The sequence below is a fragment of the Micrasema longulum genome, unplaced genomic scaffold (assembly GCF_059751315.1).
Source record: "Micrasema longulum isolate JH-2025_06_02 unplaced genomic scaffold, ASM5975131v1 h1tg002527l, whole genome shotgun sequence".
Lineage (NCBI taxonomy): Eukaryota > Metazoa > Arthropoda > Insecta > Trichoptera > Brachycentridae > Micrasema > Micrasema longulum.
Genome location: NW_028279668.1, coordinates 1 through 12840, shown reverse-complemented (window position 1 = coordinate 12840; position 12840 = coordinate 1). Strand labels below are relative to the sequence as shown.

Here is a 12840-nt window from a genome sequence, read left to right as displayed (position 1 = left end):
ATTTGTACTGTTTTCAGATCATATTATTTTGTAAAGGATCTATTAACGCAATAATTATTTTTTTCTTGTAGGACCTAATGATGCGTAAGCCATTTTATCGATTTGATTCATTTAAAATTTTTAACTATGTAATGGTAAGCTTCAAGAACCAGTAAAGGGTGACATATTTAATATTTTTATTTACATTTATTTTTTTTGAAATCCCCGCTGTGAAAGTATTACTAACTTTGAGAGAATGAGTCATTCTTCAAGATTTCAATGTAGTTTTAACAACTCTGAACTAAATATTCAGTGGGTAATTTAATAATGAAGAATATTGTTAATGTTATGTACTTTTGATCCCCTAAGCATAAAGAAAAAGAAAAAAAAGAGTATGAGAGTTAGTTTGTTAACTGTTAAACACATGGAAAAAAGTATAAAACATTTCCAAACAACGATAGTTCAATCGGGAGAAAAAGCTTGTTAATTAAAAAAATATTTAGATAATGCAGACATATATTTCAAGTAAATAAATTAGGGTACCCGAACATTATTGCCACAGGAAACAATAACCACAGAAAATCATTTTTGTAACTGTATAAATAAGTATTTTTGTATATATCGCCGCCAAATAGTTAAATCAACCCTTATTTAGGCGGCTAGGCTGTTCATTAAATGCCGACATTCAATTGAATGGCGAACGGACGCTTAGCCATAATGTTGAAAATAATATTTAAGGAAAGGGCTGAACGTCACTTAACCTCTTTAATTTTAATACAACAATAATAATTGTTTTGTTTATTTTGTTACGTTAATAGGTTAAGTTAAATAAAAATAAACAAAACATTATTATACTTAACCAAACCTATCCCAAACAAACCAGGCAGTTATTGGTTGGGCTGTTTCCAAAGGGCCAGCTTTTAACCAGCCAACACATTTAACTTTGAGCTATCTTAATTCATTTAACCAACGGCCTAGCCATTTAATTGAATGCCGATATTTAAAGAACAGCTAGCCGCCCAATTGAGTGGCTGATTGAACTTTTTGGCGGTGACATATTTACTAGGCTACTGCAGAAACATAAATTATGTGGGCCGATAAAAATGTATACTCTGTAAGACAAACTGATGCGCTGTTAGTGTTATTTAAGCTTACTAAGAAAATCAAATTCAGGTGTACTGACGATGCACCAATTTCTATGGAAGTTTGGCATCAGAAAACTAACGAACAATTATTTTAAAAAGCTACGAACTAATGTATTTCAAAAATACTTCCTTTCTTTCTGATTAACATTATTGAATAGTCAATATGTCGTCATGAGATTTACATTAATTTGAATAATGATATGAAATTTAAAAACAAGATATTAAAACTGGCAAAAAAATATTTTTGTTATATTTTTAGCATAAAAAAAAAGTCAAGAAAAAAAAACACATTAAGACAATTTTACATAATTTTTAAAAATTAAATTTGAAACATTTACTTTAAAATAAGCAAAGGAAGAAAATTATAGATTTTTTGTCAATACTAACAAATTTTAGTTTTACAAGCCATTGACAGATGAATTTCTACTGATGAAACTAAATTTCAAATAAATTTAAAAAGTTACTGCTTTGTACATAATTAATTTCATAGATCTGCACCTTGATTAAATATTTTTTTTTTTAAATAACACTTGTGTCCAGTAAAAAAAAAATTAAAAGTTAGTTCAAAGTTCGGGGAAAACATAACACCCAAATTAAATAGCGGAAGCTCTTACCTGGTACGTATTGATGGGTTGATACTGGTTGAGTGTGTTGCTGGGTGGGTAAGAGGCTGACACATTTCCTGATGCTGCATTAGATGCCGCTGTGAAGGATGTTGCGCTCGAATTCACCTTGAAAGGATAGAGAAATATCAATCATTAATTCATATTTAAAGTTTTCGAATAAAATGTGTGAGAAATCGACATATGATAGGGCTATGAAAGATAAAATCAAGTGCAAAGAGTTCAGCCAAAGTTTTTACGCTACATACAGTTCAAAAAGGGTAAACCTGTAGATGAAATTTGCTACCAAACTTTTATATCTGAGTTGAGGTTACCATTAATCTCCACCAGAAGTAAAATTGCTGACCTCACTTTAATGCACTAAGTGATATGCACCCTAATAGATTGCCAAAAATTACTGACCCTGATAAACTTTCGTGTACCCACAAGGACCACCAGACTCCAACACATGTTCAAGTGTGAGTACAATAGGACAAACTTCACCTACCATTCTCCCCTGGCACGCATCCACAGAACTGCTAATAATAATGCTGAGCTGTTGGACTCGCCCCACACCACTCCTGCTGCAATGAAATCAGCTATCCTATCCATCGAATGGCCATCCCCTCAATTCTCCTCTTTTTAATGTGTTTCTCATCTTCACTTAATTTCCTTCATCTTTTTTTAGAATTAATTACATGTTTAGTGTAAAAGTTATGATTTTATTTTGTTATTTTCAATAATGCTTTATGCACTTTTAACTGTATATTGTAAGAGCCCTCTGGGAGTTTATTAAATAAATAAATGTTGTTTTTACATTTTTATTTACATGAAATTTATTAACATATTACAACAGAGATGAAGAACATTTAAGAGAAGGTAATATAGAAGTCTAGGCATCTACAGCTCTTTAACTTCACAAACATAAACAGATGAAAGAATTGAAGGAATATAGTTGTTAAAATATGGGCAGAATGGTGAATGTTAGTGTGTAAAGTGGCCACTTAAACCAGCCATAGACAGGTCATAAGCCCTGTAGATGCCTAGACTTCTATATTACCTTCTCTTAAATGTTCTTCATCTCCGTTGTAATATGTTTATATAAACAGCTCCCCAGGGAGTTGAATCCAGTCCCCGTCTACAAAAATTTGGACAAACTCAAAATATTGATGAAATTTATTGATACACAAGTAGTCCTAACTCCATGGGACTAAAGTCCTGTTTTGAGTTGACCTGAGTCATCTTACCGAGATACGGTGCATTTATGGTACCAATCAGATGTGGATAGGGGTATAATATAATGATGCGTTAATTAATGACAATATGTCACCTGCGAGTATGGATAAGTATGATGCGCCGGGTGATAGGGCTGCTGTTTGGTGCTATAGGGAGCCTGTGCGGGCCCAGGGTAGGAATACACAGACTGCTGGACTGACACCTCCGTAGAGCTGGATGATTTACCCCCTCCCGTGAGGTGGCTCTCCAGTCCTAAAAGTAGACATTACAGTTTTCACTCATTTTATTTTACTAACATATACGGCAAAATTGCCTTTTACAAAACTTATAATATAAACATATTTGGTTTAATTATTAATTAAAATAACATACATTACTTTGAACTGAAGATTTAGAAACCAAAATTAAACGTAAAAATTATACAACACATTCAGTGGAAGTTGAAAACAATTGAAAATAAAGGTAAAAATTAAATAATAAAATATTTTAAAGGATAAATCTTTGATGGGCGGACATACGAGTATAAATTCATTTTTGTTCATTTTGTGATTTTTGAAAATGTTTTTTGTACATGCCTGCATCAATAGTATTATCAATACACTTGTACGACTACTCAAAACATAAATAAATAACTTTGTGCTTATTGAACTTTGGTTTCAATAAAATAAGTATGCACATTTGTGTCATATTTTCTAAATTAATTTAATATTCAGGAGTCACATTTCTAACAAAATATTTAAAATGTCTTCTCAGAAACAAATTTTTAAACTTTGATGAAGGGTTAATTACTTTTTAAAAATAAATTATTTGGATATAAAAGATTTGCGCTGTTTAAAATTTAAATTTAATGCTTTCAATGCCCCGCCCCTTTCACCATCAGTGCACCTCAGTACAAAAAGCCAATTTGTCTGTCACCCTCAATATAATGTTCCCAATTCTGACGGCGATAGGGTATGTTAGTTCATTAGCTTGTTAGTAAACCAGGAGAGACAAGTCTGATCGGGCGAACTAGAGCCGTTGCCACCTCTCAACTGGCAATTCTGTAACAGTTCATACAGAGAAATATTTTTCACATTATTTTCCCTGTTTCAAAGACACCTGACCCGATTTAGAAATCTATAAAAAATTCAAACCTATCAACCCCTATTCCCTTATTATTATAATCACCCTATTCAAAGCCTAGCTTCATCCTAGTCGAGACCTATGGCATTTATAGTTACCAGAGACGGTTGTCAGCTGTTGGTGGGCTGACACGGCTGGGTGGTCCGCGAGGAGGTGACAGGACTAGTGGAGTACTGAGCCGCACTGGAGACGGCGTTTTGCTGCTCTTGCTGCTGTTGCTGTTGTTGCTGTTCTACAGCCACAGCTGCTGAGAGGGACTCCGATGTCAACTGTAAAAAATAACAACAAAGTCAATTAGAATAGCAGGGAAATTCTGCGTATAATATATTCGTCTTATTGTAAGGTATGCATCAGTTCTATTTGTCCTTTATGTATCAGTAGAACTTCATGCAAGTCATCCTAATACTGCAATATTAAAAACAATTTTTTTCATCGCTCCACTGGGCCGACATCAATGATATTGTTCATTCTGCTGTGACATTATGGCCAATAAACACTCAAATAAATTCAACAGTTGACTAAAATAAATCCACTTTTCTTCCGCAGAATCTATTGACTTCCATCCAATCGAGGCAAGTTCAGCCTCTATGAAATTCTTTTGATACATAAATCGTTAAAATTGCCACCCAATAAACTGCTGTGCGAGATTTTTGTTAGTTACCAGCGTTGCTACATTGTCCAATTTTAAATCGGGACATTATAGGTTTTCTCAGCCCGATATTTTGGGACTAATGGCATCCTTATACATAAATCTTATATATTTAAGGAATAATATTGTGATTTTACTTTATCTGTGTGCATTCTCAGACTTTGGGTTAAACACCTAGTGCGATAATTACCATCTGGGTGGAGGTGGGGGTAGTGTGGTCCACCTGGGGAACGATGCGGGCGGGGGGTAGCGCGGGGGAGGGGTAGGGGAGGGTGGACTTGGCCGCAGAAGGGACGGCCGCCACACTGGGAGGCACCACACTGCTCTCCAGACTGTGCTCCAGGCTGGATGTCTGGAATAGACATAAGACAATGTTATTATATCTATATATATATTTTAATAAAATATTATTTATTTACATGAAACAGAGGTAGACGGTTAGACAGTTTATTTATTTCACTGTTTTAACAATGTGCAGGTAACCCTCGTCGATCGCAACCCCGGCGATATTTTTCACAATAAAGTGAGGTTCTTATTCTTAGAGGTGAGGGTCGGTGTTATGTAAGCTCCGAAAAAGAAATGTTTTCAAAAACCTAACTCGCTCTGGGTAACATTTATTTATTTATTTATTTATTTATTTATTTATTTACGGACAAAGTCCATTATAAACATTACAATTAAAAGAAATTTTTACAAAGGAATAAAAAAATATAAGGAACAGAAATAAGCAGCAAAGACAGATGATAGATTTTTTAGATTAAGTAAAAAGCATAGGCTAACTATACAGATTCTTTAGCTGATTTGTAAAGAAAGACATCCTTACACCATAATAATCAAGATCTCGATGATCGTTCACCCGCCTGATCATTCTGGGCAAAGGCGACTGTGCACCATAATTGGTCCTGTAGTGACCGAGGAAAAGCATTTCATTATTTCTTAGTCTACGGGTGGGAACGTTAAAAAGAATCTTTTGCAAAATTTCAGGGGCATCAATGAGACAGTTCATAATTTTATACATGCAGATTATATCTGCAATGCATCTGCGTTTTTCAAGACTTGATATGCTTAAAAACCTCTCCATATCAGAATATGAATAGTCTCCTCTTTCCAATCCCATCTTCCATGCAATTTTTCTTATAAAACGATGTTGAACTGATTCAAGGCGCTTGATATGAACAGCATAATGAGGGGACCAGATTACAGATGCATATTCAAGAATAGGGCGAACTAAAGAGCAATAAAGTGTTTTAAGTGTAAGCATACTTTGGAAATCAGACGTAGTTCTATTAATAAAGCCATATTTCATATTTATATACCATAAAGTCGGAAAAATCAGTGTACGTGCATGAGAAGATGTATGAATGTAGAGGAAGCGAGGTCTACATGCAAAGACAGAGTGATATGGCGTTATATCCTCTCTGCCTACCTCTTTGGTGAAACGGCGTAATTTCTCCAAATCACCAAATTGGAAGTGACATCTTCACTCTATCCAAATATACAAGATTAAATATAAAATTTAATAGAGATGACTGTTTTCAGTTCTCAAATCAAACAACGAATTCGGAAAATATTTTGGAATTGGAGACCCCGTTTAACCAGTTTTTAAAGATGTAAGTTACAACCTGCCGTCAGAGTAAGACAACATTTTAACAAATTGGTTAATTTTTAAACTCAATAAATTTACTTTATTGCAGTTTTACTTTTTCACTATATGTAATTGCATATTTGTTTATTAAATTAATTTATGTACCCAACAATGTCATTTATAATGTTTATTATTGCTTACTTTTATTTATTTAAAATGTTTTTAGTAAACTTGTTACTACATAAAAAAAGTCGTGCATTTGTGACAACCCTGTTTTATAAACTTCTGGAAACGAAAAACGTCTTCACTTAACAAAAGACCACGCCCCCTTTTCAAAAATTCTTCCAAATTTTGAAATAGTACGGACTCTAAGATGTATATACTCTTAAGGTTTGAACATCCATATCGCAGAGTTAAAAAATGTGCTTTTAACAAATTTTGAAATAAATCAATCTAAAAAAAAAGAAAATGAGACAAATCCCGCTCCATTGTATCAACTATCAAAGTTAATATTCAGGTTAGTTGTAAAACCCGCTCTGTCTCGTGTGTTTATTTTAACATGTATGTATATTGTAAAACAATTGTTTTATATGATTTGATCATAAGCAGAAAAAGCCTCCAGAGCAGTTTTCTATCGCTACAACTTCCACCTTCCACCTATTGATTTTTGCATAACAAGAGCTGAAAAAGAGCTGGGTGAAATAAATCCGAAGAACCCACCCACAACAATATAGGTTTCAGCTCTTGATTTACAAAAATTATCAGATTAAATAATTGAAGCAATGTGGGTGTTCAAACATACAGTAAAACTCCTGTTTTTCAAGGCGGCAACAAAAAAAGTGTAAAACTGAGGAAAACTTTAAAGTGAGTGAATATAATTATTGTACAAGACTATACTAAATTTACTGCAGAAAAACTGTCATGATTGGTGATTATTCATATTTACCAATGATATAATTTAAAATATTTTGTATTTTTTCAAACAAAACTGCAATGTGTTATTTTTTATTGAATTAAAAAAAAAATACATGCATAAATAATTTTATCTATGTACTTAACCTCAAAACACGAAAATAAAAATTTGAATTTGCATAAAATGCATATAACGATTTTTTCCCTAAATATTAGGAAATTTTATTTATATGGTATCACTTTTTTTAGTATGGCACCACAAAATTACAACTGTCATTTACATCGCAGACTGTTTCACACTTTTATGATAACTGTTTAAACTATCTTCTTTTCACATTATGTGTGTATAACATCAAATAATATTTTTATTGCCATTTTTTAAAACTTTCTGCATTGTAATTTATTGATGTAAAGACTTTATTCTTCTTAAACATGCGTCAACTGCAAGTCACTATTTAGTAAAACACCAAATTAGACACAAACAAAATGGTCAATTACACTGCACCTACTTTACCGATCCTACATTATATTCAACATGTAATAAAGCATCAATATCGCTTTCTTCCATCACCAACTAGGGTCGGAGCTCCCTGCATCGACAAGGAAAAATCCTACAGCCCTGTAAATGTCTTCACTTCCATATTCCCCCAAATTAGAATTGTAAATGTTTAGTATTGCGGTAAAGTAATCTGACTGCAGCTCACAGAGTTGGTGGTGAAGGTGTCAGTCGGCTCCGCGAGGAATGGGGAGGTGTCGGAGCTGAAGTCCAACGCTCCAAACTGCACGTCCAGTAGGCCAGTTGAGCCCACACCCAACTGTTCCCCGGGCATCTCCACAGCGCTGCTGGGAATCTAATGAGAAATAAAACATTCAGGAATCTTTATTTTATTCAAATGCAATTAAAATCACGAAACAAAAATTATTATTGCGGACCGAAAATGTTGAATACTTAATTGATAGTTGAAGACATGAGAGGATAAAGGTGTTATGTGACATGTGTGAAAAAAATAAGAAAAATAAATTAATAAAAAAAGTTGGGCGGTGTAATGGTCTTACCTTAGAAGGAGGAGGTACTCGTACCCTTTGCAAGGGTTTTCTCTGGCTAGAAATATCCGACTGTCCGTAGACACCATAGTTTGTGCTGTACACTGGAAAATAATTGAAGAAATAAAGATGTTAAAACTTGCTGAATGTTACACAGCGGACAAAGCCCAGTAAATGATTTTTCACATCTCTGTTAAATATTTCATTTGATTAACCTGTTACTTTTTAAATATTCTAAGTACTTTCCCACAATTTAAAAAAAAATTACAGTAAAAATCCCTTTTTACGTTTTTCAAGGGTGCAAGAAAAAAAAAAGAGTAAAAGTGAGGAAAATGCTAAAGTGAGGAAATGAAAAATGTATGGAAAAAATAGGATTACTTAAAAATAAAATTGATTTGAAATTGTAAAAATGGTTATAAGTGGAAATTGTAAATATTTTTTAACTATTTTCAATGATTTCACTAAAAATATTTTTTTATATATTATGAATTCTGTTTTTTTATTAGATTTAAAAACAGCAAGTTAAAATTATTTTACGAGTAAATAAAAAAAAACAAAAATAGAATTTTGAATTTGCATAAAATAATTTTCCCCCAAGTGTTGGGAAATTTTATTTTTACGGTATCACTTTTTTTCTATGGCATCACTAAAAACAACTGTCATATAGATCGCGGCAAAATTTCAACTTTTTAAACCATCTTTTTTATAACTTTAAATATTTCTATTGTTATGTTTTAAACATCGCAATTCAATGATATTAAAACTTCATTGTTTCTAAACGTTTGTCAACTGTATATCATGAATTGTACAAGTCAATATGACGTTTTTGTTCAAATGAAAACTAAGACTAACCCTAAAGGAAGACATTTAAACAAAAAGGTCAATTACACTGCACCTGCTTTGAATTAAGGTTAAGACAATAATTTATCCTTTATTAGTTGTTTGCCTGTTTTTATTCTTCATCCGCGTGGCACACGCGGTGGTGTGCGGGCTGCGGCATCATTACTTTTTTGACACATCAAATGAATTCCGAAAATTTTTAAGCGTAAAACCGGGGTGATAAAAAATGTTAATTGGGGGGAATATTTGTATGATAATGTATGAAGGAAAATGGGTCCTGAACATTTCAGGGTAAAAAGTGGGAAAACGTAAAATTGAGAATGTAAAAATGAGGTTTTACTGTATAAGCAGTCTACTAATGTGCCTATATCTATACACATACTTCGTATTACTTTCATTTAAATTGGATGGACTGACTAAATATATATGAGAGGATGATTCATACTGAACAGTGACAGATAAAGAGCTATAATTGATTGATAAAATACCTTGTGAGTTAAGTAAGTTTCTATCCTGCTTCAAAGCCTCCGATTTCTGAGTAAGTTGGGAGAGGTACTGAGATTGGGCGGCTGACAGAGTACCGGAGACACTCATTGCTACTGGACTCTGGGCCTGAAACAATTAAGGATAACTTGATGAAATAATAATTATTAAAATAAGACGAAGGGATAAAAAAACAACATAAAAACGTTTATACAAATTGCATTTTTTGTGGTATTCTTAATTGCACATGCAATAAATGTGAATTTTTAAAGAATCTACAATGCATATATATTTATTAATAATCATAATTTATATTTATTTTATTATTTAATTATTAAATTAAGTTGATTACATATTCATTTCTGGGTGGTCCCGTGTAACGGATTTATGGATCAGAGGTCCGAGGTTCAAACCCTACTCTAACACAACTTAATTCCCATTTTTTAATAGTGAATGATTTACAACTCATTGAAAATAGCCCCCAAAATTGAAATATTTGGGTAAATCATAGGAATGCAAATATTTCAATGCATGTGAATTTCTTCAACTTTACATAAGAGTCACTTTATTAACTACATAATCTTATTTCCTTTGATACTTGGGTTATATTAGTTATGCGTTCTTTTTAAACAAAAAAGCATTTATTTTATTAATAACCGTCTTTCAGTATTTATATAGGTTATAATTTTAGTCACAAAAAATCTGTTTTTAAATGGGCTGAACCATGTTAGATGGAGACTAACCTAACCAGATGACAATCCATATTATTGTTAAATACTTTAATGCCATATACATTCCATACAAATAAATAATACATATATGCTGATGCAATAAATTTATATAAATAATCGGGTTGTGGTCCCGTGGCTAGTGTTGTGGACTCACGGGCCAGAGGCCCAAGGTTCAAACCCCACTCTACCCCAACTTGATTTTCATTTTCTAATAGTGAGTTATTTACAACTCGTTGAAAATGGCCACCAAAATTGAAATATTTGTGTAAATTATAAGAACGCTAATATTTCTTTTAAAAAAAAAAAAAAAATATTTTAAAGATCAATATTTTTCCAGTGCTCTGAAATTCAATACGGGTAAAAAGTTTTACGAGTTACGTTGTTAGTTACCTTTGGCACATGATGTGTGGAGTTGCTGTATCCGTATACAGCTGGGTCCTGCGCTGGAGTGGGGGGTTCCCCTCCTACGAGTGCCTGCTTTATGTGATATTCCCCATTATCCTGAAAACCAAAAGATTATTACCAGCCATAGCATTTATCAATAATCAAATATGGTGTAATGGGTAAGATTCTCGCTAAACATGTGGATTATTTTTCTGAAGCAAAGATGTTGCCTTCTTCTGTGCTGTTTGCCATACAAGCAAAATAGCAAAGCTTCTAAATGACAAAATAGGCCCACGCGGCATTGAATAAGCATCACAGTTACATAAAAACATAGCTGTTTAGATCAAATTGGATGAAGAAATTATTATCCACATAAATACAAGCTTGTATTTGAGCAAATCTAGCCATCTGCTTATGTTTTTATTCTCCGAACTGGAGGGGTTTTTGAGAATCCCCGTACATTTAGAATTTTCGAATTAGAAAATTCGCTCGAGGTTTAAGAAGTGCATCGGTGATATGTAGTCCGCACGAAGCGAGATACTCCCTCATGTTGGAGAGGGTTCAGAAAAAATTTCTGAGGTATCTCTACATGAGGGAGTATGGTAGTTATCCGTGGCTCCATCCCACTGGGTTCCTCTTGGGTATGCTTGGGACCAATAGTTTGCAACTTAGAAGGGATGGGTCTACACTGACCCATTTTTTCAGACTGTTAAGGGGTTTCATCGATAACTCGGCCATTTTAGAGGGTATCAATTTTTATGTTCCTGATGGCTATCCCCGACAGCGTCAGCACAGACTGTTTTACCTCCCGGTTTCCAGAACCAACCTGCCTCTGGTCATGCCGATTGAAAGAGCAGTCAAGCAGCTGAACATTATCACTTTGGAGATCGACATCTTTCACATTAGTGTAACTATGTTTAAGAGGCAAATACTCTTGCTATTAGAGAGTATTATACCTTAATAATGTCGAACCATTGCTCAAGGATTCTTGGTTTGATATAAAGTTTCAATTTAAAGTCTTAAATCCTTTGTTATTTGTTATGTTACTTTGCAAATAAATAATTTGAATTTGAATGTTTCCATGCCAGTATTTTTTTTTTAAAGAAATATTTGCGTTCCTATGATTCACCTAAACATTTTCATTTTGGGGGCATTTTCAACGAGTTTTAAATAAATCACAATTAGAAAATGGAAACTAAGTTGTGGTAGCGTGGAGTTTTAACCTCGGCTTTCTGGATTCATCTGACTGAATCATTTCACCGACTAAGCAACGCCTGAAAATGTTTTTTAAATTTTTATACTACTTGGATCAGCTGGTCTCACCCATATCAATAAAGGTTTCAGCTCGTTAACCTCACATAAATCATCAGGTGGAAAGATTGAAGAAATACGGATGTTTAAACAGAGGAAAAATGGTGAATGTTACACAGTGTAGCTATTGAAACCAGCCAATAAAGGTCATAACTCCTGTAAATGTTTTGAATTCCGTATTTCCTTCTCTAAAATATTATTGCTGCCGTTTTGTATAGGAAAAAGTTTGTAAATGGGTTATATGGAATACCTGAAGGAGTGCGGTGTGGTTCTCTTGGTGCGGTGGAGAGGAGAGCTGATTAGTCTCCTGTTCCGTTCCCTCCTCACCTGGTACGGCGCCCGGTACCGAACTGGGAGTGAACACTTTGGTGGAACCCGACCACTCTTCATTATCCCAGTCTTCTGTGGGAGGAAATGAGTCACCCCAGTTATCTGGAATTCAATCATAATTGAAGGGTTAAATCAATATTTTGACGGCTTAATTTAACACGGGACACGGATCATTATATCTACAAATAAATTTAATACGTAGAGAGAAATGAAACCCTAGGCAGATTAAATATTAGTGAGAAGTATAATTATCCATCGAAACAATTGGAGGGTGCAAGGCTAAAACGAGCTCATTAATGAATAATCAATTTTACAGGAGAGCAAAAAGAAGAATTCAAACTTTATTAGTGGAACACTCCGTTCATGTTAAATAAAATATTGTCCTGGTCGTAGAACAACGACGCATGTGATTTATCTCAACTTTACATCAGAGGGGTTTAATTTTTATTTTTTCACTTTAATACAAATTATATCATCATTTGATACA

The 12840-nt window shown here is 33.6% G+C and overlaps 1 protein-coding gene across 1 annotated transcript in view; it reads right to left on the bottom strand.

Moving 5' to 3' along the window:
• LOC148272018 (protein lingerer-like) overlaps positions 1-12455 on the bottom strand; it is a gene marked incomplete at its 5' end in the record, with an annotated part of 38656 nt that extends 26201 nt beyond the window's left edge. Inside the window, 10 exon segments of the mRNA XM_088240611.1 lie at positions 1739-1855; positions 3057-3214; positions 4183-4216; positions 4219-4353; positions 4924-5085; positions 7935-8081; positions 8287-8378; positions 9603-9726; positions 10719-10829; positions 12274-12455. Of these exon segments, the coding sequence (XP_088096737.1) occupies positions 1739-1855; positions 3057-3214; positions 4183-4216; positions 4219-4353; positions 4924-5085; positions 7935-8081; positions 8287-8378; positions 9603-9726; positions 10719-10829; positions 12274-12455 (1262 nt within the window).
• Positions 12456-12840: the final 385 nt, after the last annotated feature.